General features: G+C 34.9%; 1 protein-coding gene across 1 annotated transcript in view; it reads right to left on the reverse strand.

Moving 5' to 3' along the window:
• Positions 1–3,345: 3,345 nt before the first annotated feature.
• The window catches only part of LOC311118860 (E3 ubiquitin-protein ligase TRIM39-like), a gene marked incomplete at both ends in the record, with an annotated part of 20,742 nt that continues 1,540 nt past the window's right edge, over positions 3,346–22,547 (reverse strand). Inside the window, 4 exons of the mRNA XM_084193626.1 lie at positions 3,346–3,872; positions 4,171–4,289; positions 4,375–4,397; positions 4,497–4,727. Of these exons, the coding sequence (XP_084049752.1) occupies positions 3,346–3,872; positions 4,171–4,289; positions 4,375–4,397; positions 4,497–4,727 (900 nt within the window). The remainder of the gene's footprint in view (positions 3,873–4,170; positions 4,290–4,374; positions 4,398–4,496; positions 4,728–22,547) is intronic.

Raw genomic sequence — 22,547 nt, forward strand, 5'->3', positions numbered from 1 at the left:
GAAGGAGAGGATGGAAAAACAGAGGTGTTTCGGCCCTCCAGGACCGGAATTGAAGAACCCTGCTCTACAGACTATATACAGACGATCAGTAACATTTCAACTAACTATCAACTAACCCCAACACTAGCTCTAACCTTAAGCCTTATGTAGGGTTAAGGTGGGGGGGGGAAACGTATTTAAACCCCTTATTTTTGGCACTAAACTGTCTCCATATATACTTCCATTCATTTTTTAAAACTGGTACAGGGGGGACCTTCAGATGGGTCTCGTGAGGCCTGTGGAAAACAACCGACATGTACGTGTTCGTGAGAGTCTCTTCGTTCCATAGAGGGGTCATAATATAGTAGGCCAAATAATACAAATAATATTGTAGGCCAAACCGTTGGAAAACGCTACAGACGATTTTATGAGAAGACCGATTTTCGGGATGTCTCATGGGCTGACAATGACCGCTCTAGCTCTGCCACCTTTCACCGCAGATGCGGAAGTGCGACATTGGCGGATGCAAAAAAAACGATATCTCTAGCTTAAATGGACAGATTTTTATGGCGATTTGTTTATTATGCTAATTAGATTTCCGCGGAGGAGCGGACATCAAGTCTTGGGGGCTGTAACCTTAGCAAGCAGTTGCTTATCAACATTCTGAAATTGCATTTTTCTCCCCCCCCCCAGTTTTATCATTGTAATGTGATACAAAACAAGGCAACGGTGTGCTTCAGGACCATGCGAACGCCTCTGAGCGGTTGGGTAGGCTGTTTGGAGTGTTTACCGGACTGGATTTAGGACCATGAGGACAACACAGAGCGGGCTGACAGGCTGTGTGAAGGCAAAGGTTCAGTTTTAATTTACAATATGTAGAATCTATGAGAATAGAAAGGTTCAGAACTTTTGTGATACATCACAGCACAGTTGAAAAATATATGGCAAATAGAAATCAAAATTGGATGGTGTTCAGAGATCGATGGGAGGGGTTGAGTGGAGCAGAAGGATGGGACTAAAAACAAACAAAAGATAACTATTGTAAAATATACTTTGTCCGTAAAATGTATATAGTATGTATATGCTGGAAGTAGAAGCCTAAGTGTTGCTGTTCATTAGTTTACTCAAATTAGGGAAGGGATGGTAGGGTTAGGGGAAAACAATAAAGACAAATATATAAAAAGAGAGAAAGCCATATCTCTGCCCATCTTAATCTTTTCTTTTTATTGGCCAGGCAGTCTGAGAAATTGCTTTTTCTTTGCAACTCTGCCTAGAAGGTCAGCATCCTGGAGTCGCCTCTTCACTGTTGACGTTGAGACTGGTGTTTTGCGGGTACTATTTAATGAAGCTGCCAGTTGAGGACCTGTGAGGCATCTGTTTCTCAAACTAGACACTCTAATGTATTTGTCCTCTTGCTCAGTTGTACACAAGGGCCTCCCACTCCTCTTTCTATTCTGGTTAGAGCCAGTTTGCGCTGTTCTGTGAAGGGAGTAGTACACAGCGTTGTACGAGATCTTCAGTTTCTTGGCAATTTCTCGCATGGAATAGCCTTCATTTCTCAGAACAAGAATAGACTGACGAGTTTCAGAAGAAAGTTCTTTGTTTCTGGCCATTTTGAGCCTGTAATCGAACCCACAATTGCTGATGCCCCAGATACTCAACTAGTCTCAAGAAGGCCAGGTTTTATTGCTTCTTTAATCAGCCCAACAGTTTTCAGCTGTGCTAACATAATTGCAACAGGGTTTTCTAATGATCAAAATGATAAACTTGGATTAGCAAACACAACGTGCCATTGGAACACAGGACTGATGGTTGCTGATAATGGGCATAATGGGCGTCATTTACAACATTAACAATGTCTACACTGTATTTCTGATCAATTTGATGTTATTTTAATGGACAAAAAACATTGCTTTTCTTTCGAAAACAAGGCAATTTCTAAGTGACCCCAAAACTTTTGAACAGTAGTGTATATAAAAAGTACCAGTCAAAAGTTTGGACACACCTACTCATTCAAGGGTTTTTCTTAATTTTTTACTATTTTCTACATTGTAGAATAATAGTTAAGACATCAAAACTATGAAATAACACATATGGAATCATGTTGTAACCAAAAAAGTGTTAAACAGTCTTAGAGTCATCAAAGTAGCCACCCTTTGCCTTGAAGACTGTTTAACACTTTTTTGGTTACTACATGATTCCAGATAGTCTCCCGAGTGGCGCAGAGGTCTAAGGCACTGCATCTCAGTGCTTGAGGCGTCACTACAGACCCCCTGGTTCGATTCCAGGCTGTGTCACAACCGGCCGTGATTGGGAGTCCCATAGGGCGGCGCACAATTGGCCCAGCGTCGTCCGGGTTTGGCCGGTGTAGGCCGTCATTGTAAATAAGAATTTGTTCTTAACTGACTTGCCTAGTTAAATAAAAATAAACCAAAATATGATAGCAAAGGAAGACCCAGAGTTACCTCTGCTGTAACTCTGGGTCTTCCTTTCCTGTGGCGGTCCTCATGAGAGCCAGTTTCATCATAGCGCTTGATGGTTTTTGCGACTGCATTTGTAGAAACTTTCAAAGTTCTTGAAATGTTCCGTATTGACTGACCTTCATGTCTTAAAGTAATGATGGACTGTCGTTTCTCTTTGATTATTTGAGCTGTTCTCGCCATAATATGGACATGGTCTTTTACCAAATAGGGCTATCTTTTGTATATCCCCCCTACCTTGTCACAACACAACTGATTGGCTCAAAGGCATTAAGAAGGAAAGAAATTCTACAAATTACAAGGCACACCTGTTAATTGAAATGCATTCCAGGTGACTACCTCGTGAATCTGGTTGAGAGAATGCCAAGAGTGTGCAAAGCTGTCATCAAGGCAAAGGATGGCTGCTTTGAAAAATCTAAAATAGAACATACATTTTGATTTGTTTAACACTTTTTTGGTTACAACATGATTCCATATGTGTTATTTCATAGTTTTGATGTCTTCACTATTATTCTACAATGTAGAAAATAGTAAAAATAAAGAAAAACCCTTGAATGAGCAGGTGTGTCCCAACTTTTGACTGGTACTGTATATATTTTCGAAAATATAAATGGGGGATCGGAAATGATGCAGACAATTACATTGATGGAAGCCACAATCTATCTGCAATATTAAAGCTGAAACAATAAAATAATAATAATAATTTAAAAGAATATTGTGTGTCCCCCCCTTACTTCTAAAACCAAAGTTGCTCCCCTGGTTTGTTGATAGTATGAGCATCTACAGATCCGGACTATCAAAATAAAGTGTGAGCGTTAAAATGTCTCTCTCTCTCAATCCATCTCATGTGTGTGTGTTACTGATGATGCCCAGTAGGGGGCGGAGTCTACTCCATTTTTACAGAGATCTTCCCTGGTGCGATCTTCAGGTGGTGAACTTTCGAGACATGACCTATGGCTGGAAAGACTCTCTCAGTAAAGGTGTGTGTGAATGCCTGCAGATGTGTGTTATTATCAGGGTCAGAGAATGACAGCTGTCCTCTGTCCCAGTCCAGCTGCACTCTGATCCTCTGGGGTTTCGGTCTCACTGTGATGGGAATACCTGGCCCTGATGGGGGGCTTGCTCCGTATTGACCTCCACTATAATGCACAATCCACCTTTCAGGCTTCATGTTTCCCGTCCTCTGGGCGGACTCTTGTACGACACCCACGGACCAGACTGTGCTGTCCCCAACCTCAACGTCCCAGCTGTGTGTCCCTGAGTTAAAGCCCTCAGAGCCCAGGACCCATGCATTGTAATCAAACCTCTCTGGGTTGTCAGGAAGCTGCTGACTCGCACAGAATCTCAGACTGGTCAGATCCTCAGACATGATGAAATGTCGGTAGGCAGTGTTGGGGTCCAGAATCACAGGAGCTGAACAGAGAGAACTAGAGATTAGAACTGGTCATGATATCAGGACTGACACCAGGAGAGAGGGACCTTGTAAGTAGTTGAAATAAACTTGATTGATTTAAAATGTGTTTAATGTTTTTGAACACTATTACATATAGTTAATTTATGGATAAGAACGTTTTTTACCATAACATATTTTTGACAGAATATCATCGGTTTTCCTCCTGTTTGTCTGAATGCATTAGTGTTTTACTGTTTGGGGTAAAAATATCATAAATAAAAGGAAATTGTTCATCATGGTAAGTCAAATGATACTCACTGTATTTCACAATCCCCTGCATCTTCTCCCAGACTCGGAACTGCAGGTTGCCCAGGTGTTTGGCCACGTCTATCAGCGCTCCTGAGACCAGCTGTGGATCCGGCAGTGTGAACTGGGCTCTGGAAGAACATTCAGGAGTCAGTTCACCTGTGGGGTTGGGTTCAGAATCACAGAGAAGAGAGAGACAGGAGGTAGATCACTTACCTTTTCACTGTGGCTTTGTAGTTCTGCAGGGGGGACAAAAATAGGAAATGAATAATGAATAGAAAAACTGAAATCCAAATCAGTCACAATAATGTACTTACTGTTGAGATATTAGTCCTTACCTGCAGGAACGATATGCCCTCCGCTGTCAGCTCCTCCTCAATGGCTCTGATTGTGTCTGAAAGTGATGATATCTGTCTGCTCATCTCTTCAATCTTCTCCTTCATCATCTGACTCTTCTGCTCCTCTTCCTCCCTCAGTGTAGCTATCCTGGCCTCCTCTTCCTCTCGTAGAAACTGGTGAAGCTTCTGAAACTCTTCCTTAATCTGCCTCTCTGTGTGCTGGGTCTGGCTCTGGAGAAAGTGATAGGAATAGATGATGATAGCCTACATCACTGTAGTTTTGCTCTCTCCTTGTATTTTCATAGTTAGCCTGAACTCCTAGAATTTTTTTTGTTTTGTTTCACAAGACAAAACATAGACATACAAACGACAACATACAGAAGCACACAAACATCGACAACATCACCCTGCCCCAGACCCCACCTGCTCACACCCTCCATCTCCAGCGCCCGCATCACTCTCCGCCACGTGGCCTCAAACTGCACCATTTAGTCTCTCTCCGTCGCCCCACGCACTTTAAATATTTACATAATAAAACACTTGAGCTTTCGATTGTGTTAAAAGATGCAGGATTGGTTGAGTTCCAGTTTTTTAAGAATACGCTTTTTCGAAGATGATTGACGAGAGAAGTATCGTCCAACCCATTACGGTATCTTACTGAACCCTCATACGCTAGACGGATTTACACTTTCTAACTCCGCCCACAACTTTTGGACTTTATAGCATTCCCAGAAGGCAATAGGTTATTGAGTCGTTGTTAGTTTTACACTTAAGACATGACTCTGCCATTGTGCTGTAGAACGTGTGAATTTTGTCTGGTGAAATGAATTACTAATACACTAATTTATACTGGATTAAGTTGATATTTTTCTTAACTGTAATTTTGTTAGTTATGTTCGTTCCAACATTCCCTCCATCTTGTGCCAATATCAGTACTTTTTACGTTTTGGTTCCAGTAGTTTATTTAATTTTTTTCTAAGAGATTGTCAGTTGGATAGTCTCTCTGTGTGATGAGGTGGTGTTGAAGGAGTCAGGCGCAGGAGGGTAAATCACAGAATAACAGGCTTTAATCCGCAAAATACAGGTTTACGCAGAAATGCGTCAAACACACTCCAGTGTTCCCTTTGCAAGGAAGCAGAGGGAACACTTATGCCATGACTAATGAGGGAATAAGGACCAGGTGTGTGTGATTGACAAGACAAGACAAATGGAGTGATGATAAATGGATCGGCAGTAGCTAGTTAGCCGGTGACGCCGAACGCCGAAACCTGCCCGAGCAAGGAGGTTCGTGTGTCTTACCTATCATATGAAAACCATTTTCTGACTCATTTAGGATTCCCTCAAGACTGCTCTATGGCCAGAAGATTTCAAATGAGAATTTCTTGATATTAAACTTTTAAGTTGCATGTATTTGAAAATATCTACATGGGTCAGTCCAAAATTGCTTTTTAATTATGTCATGGAAATAAATGTATTTCCTGTTACCAAGTCATTTACAGTTTATATGCATTTAGTTTCCATGGGTACCAATTTTCGGTGAATTCTGAAAAACTATCCAAGGATTGTTCCATAGGGGTTGTGTTTTTAGGAAGTGATATTGATTATTGTCTAAATGTTTCATTGTTATAGTGTTCTTAACTATGAAGTTGTTCATGTTCTTAGCTTTATCCTTTAAAATAGACAAGTGAAAAGATTCTGGGGATGAGCATGTGCATCTTAAGCATTCAGAAAGTATTTAGACCCCTTCACTTTTTCCACATTTTGTCACGTTACAGCCTTATTCTAAAATGGATTAAATAAATAAAAAGTATCATCACTCTACACACAACACCCCATAATGACAAAGCAAAAACAGGTTTTTAGACATTTTGAAAAATTATTACAAACAAAAAACAGAAATACTCAGACCCTTTGCTATGAGACTCGAAATTGAGCTCAAATGCATCCTGTTTCCATTGATCATCCTTTAGATGTTTCTACAGCTTGATTGGAGTCCACCTGTGGTAAATTCAATTGATTGGACATGATTTGGAAAGGCACACACCTGTCTATATAAGGTCCCACAGTTGACAGTGCACGTCAGAGCAAAAACCAAGCCATGAGGTCTAGGAAATTGTCCGTAGAGCTCAGAGACAGGATTGTGTCGAGGCACAGATCAGGGGGAAGGGTACCAAAACATTTCTGCAGCATTGAAGGTCCCTAAGAACACAGTGGACTCCATCATTCTTAAATGGAAGAAGTTTGGAACCACAAACTCTTCCTAGAGCTGGCCACGTGGCCAAACTGAGCAATCGGGGGAGAAGGGGAAGGACTGCCCGTTCCATGATCTCGCCATCACGGTTGACAACTCCGTTGTGTCCTCCTCCCAGAGTGCGAAGAGCCTTGGCGTGACCCTGGACAACACCCTGTCGTTCTCCGCTAACATCAAGGCGGTGACCCGATCCTGTAGGTTCATGCTCTACAACATTCTGAGAGTACGACCCTGCCTTACACGGGAAGCGGCACAGGTCCTAATCCAGGTACTTGTCATCTCCCGTCTGGATTACTGCAACTCGCTGTTGGCTGGGCTCCCTGCCTGTGCCATTAAACCCCTACAACTCATCCAGAATGCCGCAGCCCGTCTGGTGTTCAACCTTCCCAAGTTCTCTCACGTCACCCCGCTCCTCCGCACACTCCACTGGCTTCCAGTTGAAGCTCGCATCTGCTACAAGACCATGGTGCTTGCCTACGGAGCTGTGAGGGGAACGGCACCTCCGTACCTTCAGGCTCTGATCAGTCCCTACACCCAAACGAGGGCATTGCGTTCATCCACCTCTGGCCTGCTGGCCCCCCTACCTCTGCGGAAGCACAGTTCCCGCTCAGCCCAGTCAAAACTGTTCACTGCTCTGGCACCCCAATGGTGGAACAAGCTCCCTCACGACGCCAGGACAGCGGAGTCACTAACCACCTCCCGGAGACACTTGAAACCCCACCTCTTTAAGGAATACCTGGGATAGGATAAAGTAATCATTTTACCCCCCCTTACCCCCCCCCCCCCAAAAAAAAAAATATACACCAAAAATACATATTGTAAAGTGGTTATCCCACTGGCTATAAGGTGAATGCACCAATTTGTAAGTCGCTCTGGATAAGAGCGTCTGCTAAATGAAGTAAATGTAAATGTAAGGGCCTTTGTCGGGGAGGTGACCAAGAACCCAATGGTCACTGACAGAGCTACAGAGTTCCTCTGTGGAGATGGCAGAATCTTCCAGAAGGTCAACGATCTCTGCAGCACTCCACCAATCAGGCATTCATGATAGAGTGGCCAGACAGAAGCCACTCCTCAGTAAAAGGCACATGACAGCCCGCTTGGAGTTTGCCAAAAGGCACCTAAAGACTCTCATACCATGAGAAACAAGATTCTCTGATCTGATGAAACCAAGATTGAACTCTTTGGCCTGAATGCCAATGTCACGTCTGGAGGAAACCTGGCACCATCCCTACAGTGAAGCATGGTGGTGGCAGCATCATGCTGTGGGGATGTTTTTCAGCGGCAGGGACTGGGAGACTAGTCAGGATCGAGGGAAAGATGAACGGAGCAAAGTACAGAGAGATCCTTGATGAAAACCTGCTCCAGAGTGCTCAGGACCTCAGACTGGGGTGAAGGTTCACCTTCCAACAGGACAACGACCCTAAGCACACAGCCAAGACAACGCAGGAGTGGATGTCCTTGAGTGGCCCAGCCAGAGCCCGGACTTGAACCCGATCGAACATCTCTGGAGAGACCTGACAATAGCTGTGCAGCGACGCTCCCCATTCAACCTGACAGAGCTTGAGAGGATCTGCAGAGAAATGGGATAATTCCCCCAAAACAGGTGTGCCAAGCTTGTAGCATCATACCCAAGAAGACTCAAGGCTTTAATTGCTGCCAAAGGTTCTTCAACAAAGTACTGAGTAAAGGGTCTGAATACTTATGTTAATGTTATATATCTGTATTTTAATTTTTATACATTTGCAAGGATTTAACTTTTTTTCAGTATTAAGTTCGGAGTCAATTGTTTCCTGAAGCCATTAGAAGACTGTTGCTGACTGAGAGGAGGTACTGTATAAATCATTTAGCCTATAATACATTATGTATAATAAGTCTGGGTGATTCAATAGCCTAGTTAATCATTACATTACTTTTAACACACTCTCTATGTTTTTGCTCAGTCTGGCAGTAACCCAGAACTATCAGAGGCAGAGGATCTCTCTTTCCGCTGCTGCTGACAACAGCTGCATGTAAATTGTTCTTCTACATCATAATAATGATATGTCTGATAGCATTTTGTCTTCATTTTGGCAGATTAACTCATGTTTATTCCTGCAGATTAACTCATGTTTATTCCTGCAGATTAACTCATGTTTATTCCTGCAGATTAACTCATGTTTATTCCTACAGATTAACTCATGTTTATTCATGCAGATTAACTCATGTTTATTCCTGCAGATTAACTCATGTTTATTCCTGCAGATTAACTCATGTTTATTCCTGCAGATTAACTCATGTTTATTGCTGCAGATTAACTTGTTTCTTCTCCTCTAGAACCATTCAGACAACAACCCAGACTGTCCTGGCAGTACGTAGCCCAGCAGCTAAGGAGTTGGACCTGTAGCCAAAAAGTGTCCGGTTCGAATCCCGGGCCGGGCGCTGGGGAAAAAAATGGGCAGAATTGATTTGACAACTGGAGGGCTGCTGGGTTCACATTCTCAATACATTCCCCTACCGTTGGACACTTGAGCAAGGCCCTTAACCCCACAACATTACCTCCATCCAGGGGCTCTACACTGTGAACCTGTGCCCTTCTCAACAGTATGTGTGAGATCTGCCTGTTTGTGGGGGGGGGGTTTGTGGGGGGGGGGGATTGTGAACGGAGCAGTAGTCACACTTTTGTTGTTCCCTGATGGACAAATTTGTATTGTATTGTATTGTATTGTATTGTAGTGTAGTGTATTGTATTGTAGTGTATTGTGGTGTATTGTGTTGTATTGTATTGTGTTGTATTGTATTGTAGTGTATTGTAGTGTATTGTAGTGTATTGTAGTGTATTGTATTGTAGTGTATTGTAGTGTATTGTATTGTATTGTAGTGTATTGTATTGTATTGTATTGTAGTGTATTGTGTTGTATTGTTGTGTATTGTTGTGTATTGTATTGTATTGTATTGTATTGTATTGTATTGTAGTGTATTGTATTGTATTGTAGTGTATTGTGTTGTATTGTATTGTATTGTAGTGTATTGTGTTGTAGTGTAGTGTATTGTAGTGTATTGTATTGTATTGTATTGTATTGTATTGTATTGTAGTGTATTGTGTTGTATTGTATTGTATTGTATTGTAGTGTATTGTGTTGTAGTGTAGTGTATTGTAGTGTATTGTATTGTATTGTATTGTAGTGTATTGTAGTGTATTGTATTGTATTGTAGTGTATTGTAGTGTATTGTATTGTATTGTATTGTGTTGTATTGTATTGTAGTGTATTGTATTGTATTGTATTGTATTGTAGTGTATTGTGTTGTATTGTAGTGTATTGTAGTGTATTGTATTGTATTGTAGTGTATTGTATTGTATTGTGTTGTATTGTATTGTATTGTAGTGTATTGTGTTGTAGTGTAGTGTATTGTAGTGTATTGTATTGTAGTGTATTGTATTGTAGTGTATTGTATTGTGTTGTATTGTATTGTATTGTATTGTATTGTAGTGTATTGTATTGTATTGTATTGTGTTGTATTGTATTGTAGTGTATTGTAGTGTATTGTAGTGTATTGTAATGTAGTGTATTGTAGTGTATTGTATTGTAGTGTATTGTATTGTATTGTATTGTATTGTGTTGTATTGTAGTGTATTGTAGTGTATTGTATTGTATTGTATTGTATTGTATTGTATTGTATTGTAGTGTATTGTATTGTATTGTAGTGTATTGTGTTGTATTGTATTGTATTGTAGTGTATTGTGTTGTAGTGTAGTGTATTGTAGTGTATTGTATTGTATTGTAGTGTATTGTGTTGTAGTGTGTTGTATTGTATTGTAGTGTATTGTGTTGTATTGTAGTGTATTGTAGTGTATTGTATTGTATTGTAGTGTATTGTATTGTAGTGTATTGTAGTGTATTGTATTGTGTTGTATTGTATTGTAGTGTGTTGTATTGTATTGTATTGTATTGTAGTGTATTGTGTTGTATTGTTGTGTATTGTAGTGTATTGTATTGTATTGTAGTGTATTGTATTGTATTGTATTGTATTGTAGTGTATTGTGTTGTATTGTATTGTATTGTAGTGTATTGTATTGTAGTGTATTGTAGTGTATTGTGTTGTAGTGTGTTGTATTGTAGTGTATTGTGTTGTAGTGTAGTGTATTGTAGTGTATTGTATTGTATTGTAGTGTATTGTGTTGTGTTGTATTGTAGTGTATTGTAGTGTATTGTAGTGTATTGTATTGTATTGTAGTGTATTGTAGTGTATTGTATTGTGTTGTATTGTAGTGTATTGTGTTGTATTGTAGTGTATTGTAGTGTATTGTATTGTATTGTATTGTATTGTATTGTAGTGTAGTGTATTGTAGTGTATTGTATTGTAGTGTGTTGTATTGTATTGTAGTGTATTGTAGTGTATTGTATTGTATTGTAGTGTATTGTGTTGTATTGTAGTGTATTGTATTGTATTGTAGTGTATTGTAGTGTATTGTAGTGTATTGTATTGTATTGTATTGTAGTGTATTGTATTGTATTGTATTGTATTGTATTGTAGTGTATTGTGTTGTATTGTATTGTAGTGTATTGTGTTGTAGTGTAGTGTATTGTAGTGTATTGTATTGTATTGTAGTGTATTGTATTGTATTGTAGTGTATTGTGTTGTAGTGTGTTGTATTGTATTGTATTGTATTGTAGTGTATTGTGTTGTATTGTAGTGTATTGTAGTGTATTGTATTGTATGGTATTGTATTGTATTGTATTGTAGTGTATTGTATTGTATTGTAGTGTATTGTAGTGTATTGTATTGTAGTGTAGTGTATTGTGTTGTAGTGTATTGTATTGTAGTGTATTGTATTGTATTGTAGTGTATTGTGTTGTAGTGTGTTGTATTGTATTGTATTGTATTGTATTGTATTGTAGTGTATTGTGTTGTATTGTAGTGTATTGTAGTGTATTGTATTGTAGTGTATTGTATTGTATTGTAGTGTATTGTAGTGTATTGTATTGTGTTGTATTGTATTGTAGTGTGTTGTATTGTATTGTATTGTATTGTAGTGTATTGTATTGTATTGTAGTGTATTGTGTTGTATTGTATTGTATTGTAGTGTATTGTGTTGTATTGTAGTGTATTGTAGTGTATTGTAGTGTATTGTAGTGTATTGTATTGTAGTGTGTTGTATTGTATTGTAGTGTATTGTAGTGTATTGTATTGTATTGTATTGTATTGTAGTGTATTGTGTTGTATTGTAGTGTATTGTAGTGTATTGTATTGTATTGTATTGTATTGTAGTGTATTGTATTGTAGTGTGTTGTATTGTATTGTATTGTATTGTAGTGTATTGTGTTGTATTGTAGTGTATTGTAGTGTATTGTATTGTGTTGTATTGTATTGTAGTGTGTTGTATTGTATTGTATTGTATTGTAGTGTATTGTGTTGTATTGTAGTGTATTGTAGTGTATTGTATTGTATTGTAGTGTATTGTATTGTATTGTAGTGTATTGTGTTGTATTGTATTGTATTGTAGTGTGTTGTAGTGTAGTGTATTGTAGTGTATTCTATTGTAGTGTATTGTATTGTAGTGTATTGTGTTGTATTGTATTGTATTGTATTGTGTTGTATTGTATTGTAGTGTATTGTAGTGTATTGTAGTGTATTGTATTGTAGTGTATTGTAGTGTATTGTATTGTAGTGTATTGTATTGTATTGTATTGTATTGTAGTGTATTGTGTTGTATTGTAGTGTATTGTAGTGTAGTGTATTGTGTTGTATTGTATTGTATTGTAGTGTATTGTGTTGTAGTGTAGTGTATTGTAGTGTATTGTATTGTATTGTAGTGTATTGTAGTGTATTGTATTGTAGTGTATTGTGTTGTAGTGTGTTGTATTGTATTGTATTGTATTGTATTGTAGTGTATTGTGTTGTGTTGTATTGTAGTGTATTGTAGTGTATTGTATTGTATTGTAGTGTATTGTAGTGTATTGTATTGTATTGTATTGTAGTGTATTGTGTTGTAGTGTAGTGTATTGTAGTGTATTTTATTGTATTGTAGTGTATTGTATTGTATTGTATTGTAGTGTTTTTTTGTTGTAGTGTGTTGTATTGTAGTGTATTGTGTTGTAGTGTAGTGTATTGTAGTGTATTGTATTGTATTGTAGTGTATTGTATTGTATTGTAGTGTATTGTAGTGTATTGTAGTGTATTGTATTGTGTTGTATTGTATTGTATTGTAGTGTATTGTATTGTATTGTATTGTAGTGTAGTGTATTGTGTTGTATTGTAGTGTATTGTAGTGTATTGTATTGTATTGTATTGTATTGTAGTGTATTGTAGTGTATTGTATTGTAGTGTGTTGTATTGTATTGTAGTGTATTGTAGTGTATTGTATTGTATTGTATTGTAGTGTATTGTATTGTATTGTATTGTAGTGTAGTGTATTGTGTTGTATTGTGTTGTATTGTAGTGTATTGTATTGTATTGTATTGTATTGTATTGTAGTGTATTGTATTGTAGTGTATTGTATTGTATTGTAGTGTATTGTATTGTATTGTATTGTATTGTATTGTAGTGTATTGTGTTGTATTGTATTGTATTGTAGTGTATTGTGTTGTAGTGTATTGTGTTGTATTGTAGTGTATTGTATTGTAGTGTATTGTGTTGTAGTGTGTTGTATTGTATTGTATTGTATTGTATTGTATTGTAGTGTATTGTGTTGTATTGTAGTGTATTGTAGTGTATTGTATTGTATTGTAGTGTATTGTATTGTATTGTATTGTAGTGTATTGTAGTGTATTGTATTGTGTTGTATTGTATTGTAGTGTGTTGTATTGTATTGTATTGTATTGTAGTGTATTGTGTTGTATTGTAGTGTATTGTAGTGTATTGTATTGTATTGTAGTGTATTGTATTGTATTGTATTGTAGTGTATTGTGTTGTATTGTATTGTATTGTAGTGTATTGTGTTGTAGTGTAGTGTATTGTAGTGTATTTTATTGTATTGTAGTGTATTGTATTGTATTGTAGTGTATTGTAGTGTATTGTAGTGTATTGTATTGTGTTGTATTGTATTGTATTGTATTGTAGTGTATTGTATTGTATTGTATTGTATTGTAGTGTATTGTATTGTGTTGTATTGTAGTGTATTGTAGTGTATTGTATTGTATTGTATTGTATTGTAGTGTATTGTAGTGTATTGTATTGTAGTGTGTTGTATTGTATTGTAGTGTATTGTAGTGTATTGTATTGTAGTGTAGTGTATTGTATTGTATTGTATTGTATTGTAGTGTATTGTGTTGTATTGTAGTGTATTGTATTGTATTGTATTGTATTGTATTGTATTGTAGTGTATTGTGTTGTATTGTATTGTATTGTATTGTAGTGTATTGTGTTGTAGTGTAGTGTATTGTAGTGTATTGTATTGTATTGTAGTGTATTGTAATGTATTGTATTGTAGTGTATTGTGTTGTAGTGTGTTGTATTGTATTGTAGTGTATTGTATTGTGTTGTATTGTAGTGTATTGTGATTGTAGTGTAGTGTATTGTATTGTATTGTATTGTATTGTATTGTATTGTATTGTAGTGTATTGTGTTGTATTGTGTTGTATTGTATTGTAGTGTATTGTGTGTATTGTATTGGTATTGTAGTGTAGTGTATTGTATTGTATTGTAGTGTATTGTATTGTATTGTATTGTAGTGTATTGTGTATGTAGTGTGTTGTATTGTATTGTAGTGTATTGTATTGTGTTGTATTGTAGTGTATTGTATTGTATTGTATTGTATTGTATTGTATTGTATTGTATTGTATTGTAGTGTATTGTATTGTATTGTATTGTATTGTAGTGTATTGTGTTGTATTGTATTGTAGTGTATTGTGTTGTAGTGTAGTGTATTGTAGTGTATTGTAGTGTATTGTAGTGTTATTGTTTGTGTGTATTGTGTTGTGTGTATTGTATTGTATTGTATTGTATTGTAGTGTATTGTGTTGTATTGTAGTGTATTGTAGTGTATTGGTTGTATTGTATTGTAGTGTATTGTATTGTGTAGTGTATTGTAGTGTAGTGTATTGTAGTTGTATTGTAGTGTATTGTAGTGTATTGTATTGTATTGTATTGTAGTGTATTGTATTGTATTGTATTGTAGTGTTTGTGTTGTAGGTATTGTAGTGGTATTGTAGTGTATTGTAGTGTATTGTATTGTAGTGTAGTGTATTGTATTGTAGTGTATTGTAGTGTATTGTGTTGTAGTGTATTGTATTGTATTGTAGTGTATTGTAGTGTAGGTATTGTGTGTATTGTAGGATTGTAGTGTAATTGTATTGTATTGTAGTGTATTGTATTGTATTGTATTGTAGTGTATTGTGTTGTGGATTGTAGTGTATTGTAGTGTATTGTGTAGGTATTGTATTGTGAGTGTAGTGTATTGGTATTGTAGTGTAGTGTATTGTTTGAGTGTAGTGTATTGTAGTGTATTGTGTTGTAGTGAATTGTATTGTGAGTGTATTGTGTTGTAGTGTGTGATTGTAGTGTATTGTATTAGTATAGTATGTATTGTAGTGTATTGTATTGTAGTGTAATTGTATTGTATTGTATTGTATTGTATTGTAGTGTAGTGTATTGTGTATTGTATTGTAGTTTTGTATTGTATTGTAGTGTATTGTAGTGTGTTGTATTGTATTGTATTGTATTGTATTTAGTGTGTTGTTGTTGTAGTATTGTAATGTATTGTATTGTAGTGTATTGTAGTGTATTGTATTGTATTGTATTGTATTGTAGTGTAGTGTATTGTAGTGGTATTGTGTTGTAGTGTTTGTATTGTATTGTATTGTATTGTATTATTGTAGTGTATTGTTGTGTATTGTAGTGTTGTAGTGTGACTTGTATGTAGTGTATTGTGTTGTATGTGTGTTGTAATTGTTATTGTAGTGTATTGTATTGTGTTGTATGTAGTGTATGAGTGTATATGTATTGTAATTGTATTGGTATGTATTTGTAGTGTATTGTATTGTAGTGTAGTGTGTTTGTAGTGTAGTGTATTGTATGGATGTGGTAGTGTATTGTAGTGTATTGTAGTGTACCTGGTGTTTGAGAGCGGTGTGTATTGTATTGTATTGTATTGTATTGTATTGTATTGTAGTGTATTGTATTGTAGTGTATTGTGTTGTAGTGTAGTGTATTGTAGTGTATTGTATTGTATTGTAGTGTATTGTATTGTATTGTAGTGTATTGTGTTGTAGTGTGTTGTATTGTATTGTATTGTATTGTATTGTAGTGTATTGTGTTGTATTGTAGTGTATTGTAGTGTATTGTATTGTATTGTAGTGTATTGTATTGTATTGTAGTGTATTGTAGTGTATTGTATTGTGTTGTATTGTATTGTAGTGTGTTGTATTGTATTGTATTGTATTGTATTGTAGTGTATTGTGTTGTATTGTAGTGTATTGTAGTGTATTGTATTGTATTGTAGTGTATTGTATTGTATTGTATTGTAGTGTATTGTGTTGTAGTGTATTGTAGTGTATTGTAGTGTATTGTAGTGTATTGTATTGTAGTGTGTTGTATTGTATTGTAGTGTATTGTAGTGTATTGTATTGTATTGTAGTGTATTGTATTGTATTGTATTGTAGTGTATTGTAGTGTATTGTAGTGTATTGTATTGTATTGTATTGTATTGTATTGTAGTGTATTGTATTGTATTGTATTGTAGTGTATTGTGTTGTATTGTATTGTATTGTAGTGTATTGTGTTGTAGTGTAGTGTATTGTAGTGTATTGTATTATTATTATTATTATTATTTTATTTTTTTGTAGTGTATTGTATTGTAGTGTATTGTGTTGTATTGTATTGTATTGTAGTGTATTGTGTTGTAGTGTAGTGTATTGTAGTGTATTGTATTGTATTGTAGTGTATTGTATTGTATTGTAGTGTATTGTGTTGTAGTGTGTTGTATTGTATTGTATTGTATTGTATTTTAGTGTATTGTGTTGTATTGTAGTGTATTGTAGTGTATTTTATTGTAGTGTATTGTAGTGTATTGTATTGTGTTGTATTGTATTGTATTGTATTGTAGTGTATTGTGTTGTAGTGTATTGTATTGTAGTGTATTGTGTTGTAGTGTATTGTGTTGTAGTGTATTGTGTTGTATTGTATTGTATTGTAGTGTATTGTATTGTATTGTAGTGTATTGTATTGTATTGTAGTGTATTGTGTTGTATTGTAGTGTATTGTGTTGTATTGTATTGTGTTGTATTGTATTGTAGTGTGTTGTATTGTATTGTATTGTATTGTATTGTAGTGTATTGTGTTGTATTGTAGTGTATTGTAGTGTATTGTATTGTATTGTAGTGTATTGTATTGTAGTGTATTGTGTTGTATTGTATTGTAGTGTAGTGTATTGTGTTGTAGTGTAGTGTATTGTAGTGTATTGTATTGTATTGTATTGTAGTGTGTTATATTGTATTGTATTGTAGTGTATTGTATTGTATTGTAGTGTATTGTATTGTATTGTATTGTAGTGTATTGTGTTGTATTGTATTGTATTGTATTGTAGTGTATTGTGTTGTAGTGTAGTGTATTGTAGTGTATTGTATTGTATTGTAGTGTATTGTGTTGTAGTGTGTTGTATTGTAGTGTATTGTAGTGTATTGTAGTGTATTGTATTGTAGTGTATTGTAGTGTATTGTATTGTAGTGTATTGTATTGTATTGTATTGTAGTGTATTGTGTTGTATTGTAGTGTATTGTAGTGTATTGTATTGTATTGTATTGTAGTGTATTGTATTGTATTGTAGTGTATTGTGTTGTATTGTATTGTATTTTAGTGTATTGTGTTGTAGTGTAGTGTATTGTAGTGTATTGTATTGTATTGTAGTGTATTGTAGTGTATTGTATTGTAGTGTATTGTGTTGTAGTGTGTTGTATTGTATTGTATTGTATTGTATTGTAGTGTATTGTGTTGTATTGTAGTGTATTGTAGTGTATTGTATTGTATTGTATTGTATTGTAGTGTATTGTAGTGTATTGTATTGTGTTGTATTGTATTGTAGTGTGTTGTATTGTATTGTATTGTATTGTAGTGTATTGTGTTGTATTGTAGTGTATTGTAGTGTATTGTATTGTATTGTAGTGTATTGTATTGTATTGTATTGTAGTGTATTGTGTTGTATTGTATTGTATTGTAGTGTATTGTGTTGTAGTGTAGTGTATTGTAGTGTATTTTATTGTATTGTAGTGTATTGTATTGTATTGTATTGTAGTGTTTTGTGTTGTAGTGTGTTGTATTGTAGTGTATTGTGTTGTAGTGTAGTGTATTGTAGTGTATTGTATTGTATTGTAGTGTATTGTATTGTATTGTAGTGTATTGTAGTGTATTTTAGTGTATTGTATTGTGTTGTATTGTATTGTATTGTAGTGTATTGTATTGTATTGTATTGTAGTGTATTGTGTTGTATTGTAGTGTATTGTATTGTATTGTAGTGTATTGTATTGTATTGTATTGTAGTGTATTGTGTTGTATTGTATTGTATTGTAGTGTATTGTGTTGTAGTGTAGTGTATTGTAGTGTATTTTATTGTATTGTAGTGTATTGTATTGTATTGTAGTGTATTGTAGTGTATTGTAGTGTATTGTATTGTGTTGTATTGTATTGTATTGTATTGTAGTGTATTGTATTGTATTGTATTGTAGTGTATTGTGTTGTATTGTAGTGTATTGTAGTGTATTGTATTGTATTGTAGTGTATTGTATTGTATTGTATTGTAGTGTGTTGTATTGTATTGTAGGGTATTGTATTGTATTGTATTGTATTGTAGTGTATTGTATTGTATTGTATTGTAGTGTATTGTGTTGTATTGTAGTGTATTGTAGTGTATTGTAGTGTATTGTATTGTATTGTATTGTATTGTATTGTATTGTAGTGTATTGTATTGTATTGTATTGTAGTGTATTGTGTTGTATTGTATTGTATTGTATTGTAGTGTATTGTGTTGTAGTGTAGTGTATTGTAGTGTATTGTATTGTATTGTAGTGTATTGTATTGTATTGTGTTGTAGTGTGTTGTATTGTATTGTAGTGTATTGTATTGTGTTGTATTGTAGTGTATTGTAGTGTATTGTATTGTATTGTATTGTATTGTATTGTAGTGTATTGTATTGTATTGTAGTGTATTGTGTTGTATTGTATTGTAGTGTATTGTGTTGTAGTGTAGTGTATTGTAGTGTATTGTATTGTATTGTAGTGTATTGTATTGTGTTGTAGTGTGTTGTATTGTATTGTATTGTATTGTATTGTATTGTATTGTAGTGTATTGTGTTGTATTGTAGTGTATTGTAGTGTATTGTATTGTATTGTAGTGTATTGTATTGTATTGTAGTGTATTGTAGTGTATTGTATTGTGTTGTATTGTATTGTAGTGTGTTGTATTGTATTGTATTGTATTGTATTGTAGTGTATTGTGTTGTATTGTAGTGTATTGTAGTGTATTGTATTGTATTGTAGTGTATTGTATTGTATTGTATTGTAGTGTATTGTGTTGTAGTGTATTGTAGTGTATTGTAGTGTATTGTAGTGTATTGTATTGTAGTGTGTTGTATTGTATTGTAGTGTATTGTAGTGTATTGTATTGTATTGTAGTGTATTGTATTGTATTGTATTGTAGTGTATTGTAGTGTATTGTAGTGTATTGTAGTGTAGTGTATTGTATTGTATTGTATTGTATTGTATTGTAGTGTATTGTATTGTATTGTATTGTAGTGTATTGTGTTGTATTGTATTGTATTGTAGTGTATTGTGTTGTAGTGTAGTGTATTGTAGTGTATTGTAGTGTATTGTATTATTATTATTATTATTATTTTATTTTTTTGTAGTGTATTGTATTGTAGTGTATTGTGTTGTATTGTATTGTATTGTAGTGTATTGTGTTGTAGTGTAGTGTATTGTAGTGTATTGTATTGTATTGTATTGTAGTGTATTGTATTGTATTGTATTGTAGTGTATTGTGTTGTAGTGTGTTGTATTGTATTGTATTGTATTGTATTTTAGTGTATTGTGTTGTATTGTAGTGTATTGTATTGTAGTGTATTGTATTGTATTGTAGTGTATTGTATTGTATTGTATTGTAGTGTATTGTAGTGTATTGTATTGTGTTGTATTGTATTGTATTGTAGTGTATTGTGTTGTAGTGTATTGTATTGTAGTGTATTGTGTTGTAGTGTATTGTGTTGTAGTGTATTGTGTTGTATTGTATTGTATTGTAGTGTATTGTATTGGATTGTAGTGTATTGTAGTGTATTGTAGTGTATTGTGTTGTATTGTAGTGTATTGTGTTGTATTGTATTGTGTTGTATTGTATTGTAGTGTGTTGTATTGTATTGTATTGTATTGTATTGTAGTGTATTGTGTTGTATTGTAGTGTATTGTAGTGTATTGTATTGTATTGTAGTGTATTGTATTGTAGTGTATTGTGTTGTATTGTATTGTAGTGTAGTGTATTGTGTTGTAGTGTAGTGTATTGTAGTGTATTGTATTGTATTGTATTGTAGTGTATTGTATTGTATTGTAGTGTATTGTGTTGTAGTGTTTTGTAGTGTTTTGTATTGTATTGTATTGTATTGTAGTGTATTGTATTGTATTGTAGTGTATTGTAGTGTATTGTATTGTGTTGCATTGTATTGTATTGTAGTGTATTGTGTTGTAGTGTAGTGTATTGTAGTGTATTGTATTGTATTGTAGTGTATTGTATTGTATTGTATTGTATTGTATTGTAGTGTATTGTAGTGTATTGTAGTGTATTGTAGTGTATTGTATTGTGTTGTATTGTATTGTATTGTAGTGTATTGTGTTGTAGTGTATTGTATTGTAGTGTATTGTGTTGTAGTGTATTGTGTTGTAGTGTATTGTGTTGTATTGTATTGTATTGTAGTGTATTGTATTGTAGTGTATTGTATTGTATTGTATTGTAGTGTATTGTGTTGTATTGTATTGTATTGTAGTGTATTGTGTTGTAGTGTAGTGTATTGTAGTGTATTGTATTGTAGTGTATTGTATTGTATTGTATTGTATTGTAGTGTATTGTGTTGTATTGTATTGTATTGTAGTGTATTGTGTTGTAGTGTAGTGTATTGTGTTGTATTGTAGTGTATTGTAGTGTATTGTAGTGTATTGTATTGTATTGTAGTGTATTGTAGTGTATTGTGTTGTATTGTATTGTATTGTATTGTATTGTAGTGTATTGTAGTGTATTGTATTGTAGTGTATTGTGTTGTAGTGTATTGTGTTGTAGTGTATTGTGTTGTATTGTATTGTATTGTATTGTATTGTATTGTAGTGTATTGTGTTGTAGTGTATTGTATTGTATTGTATTGTGTTGTGTTGTATTGTATTGTATTGTATTGTAAAGAAGGCAGCCAGAGTTGATGTGGGTCATCATTCAAACAAAGAGATGCCTCCCTGGCCACCAGTGCATATTTCCAAATTATGTTTGCATATAATGATATGCTGCTATTCTTTTGTCCATTATTTAAATTGTTTATTAAATTATATTCTTAGCTAAAAATATGACTATTTATTAGTAGTAGGCATAATTCATGAATGACACCAAGCAGGGTTATATATGGAACCATTTTGTACCTCTAGGGCCTTCAAATTCAACTCTGGACCTGGAAGCCAGTTCCACTGCATTTTTTTCATTGTTCCCCTCTAGTCAGGGACTGGTTTAGATCTGTGACACCAGGTGTGTGCAATTCATTTTCAGGTAGAACAGAAAACCAGCAGGCTCTGGACCTCATAGAGGTGAGAGTTGAATACCCCTGCTCTAGGGTTCTGATCAAAGAACCCTATAAAAGGGTTCTACAGTTGAAGCCGGAAGTTTACATACACCTTAGCCAAATACATTTAAACTCAGTTTTTCACAATTCCTGATATTTAATCCTAGTAAAAATTCCCTGTCTTAGGTCAGTTAGGATCACCACTTTATTTTAAGAATGTGAAATTTCAGAATAATAGTAGAGAGAATGATTTATTTCAGCTTTTATTTCTTTCATCACATTCCCAGTGGGTCAGAAGTTTACATACACTCAATTAGTATTTGGTAGCATTGCCTTTAAATTGTTTAACTTGGGTCAAACGTTTCGGGTAGCCTTCCACAAGCTTCCCACAATAAATTGGGTGAATTTTGGCCCATTCCTCCTGACAGAGCTGGTGTAACTGAGTCAGGTTTGTAGGCCTCCTTGCTCGCACATGCTTTTTCAGTTCTACCCACACACTTTCTATAGGATTGAGGTCAGGGCTTTGTGATGGCCACTCCAATACCTTGACTTTGTTGTCCTTAAGCCATTTTGCCACAACTTTGGAAGTATGCATTGTCTATTTGGAAGACCTATTTGCGACCAAGCTTTAACTTCCTAACTGATGTCTTGAGATGTTGCTTCAATATATCCACATCATTTTCCTTCCTCATGATGCCATCTATTTTGTGAAGTGCGCCAGTCCCTCCTGCAGCAAAGCACCCCCACAGCATGATGCTGCCACCCCCGTGCTTCACGGTTGGGATGGTGTTCTTCGGCTTGCAAGCTCCCCCTTTTTCCTCCAAACATAACAATGGTCATTATGGCCAAACAGTTCTATTTTTTGTTTCATCAGACCAGAGGACATTTCTCCAAAAAGTACGATCTTTGTCCCCATGTGCAGTTGCAAACCGTAGTCTGGCTTTTTTATGGCGGTTTTGGAGCAGTGGCTTCTTCCTTGCTGAGCGGCCTTTCAGGTTATGTCGATAAAGGACTTGTTTTACTGTGGATATAGATACTTTTGTACCTGTTTCCTCCAGTATCTTCACAAGGTCCTTTGCTGTTGTTC

This window comes from Coregonus lavaretus (assembly GCF_964263955.1).
Source record: "Coregonus lavaretus genome assembly, contig: HAP1_SCAFFOLD_611, whole genome shotgun sequence".
Lineage (NCBI taxonomy): Eukaryota > Metazoa > Chordata > Actinopteri > Salmoniformes > Salmonidae > Coregonus > Coregonus lavaretus.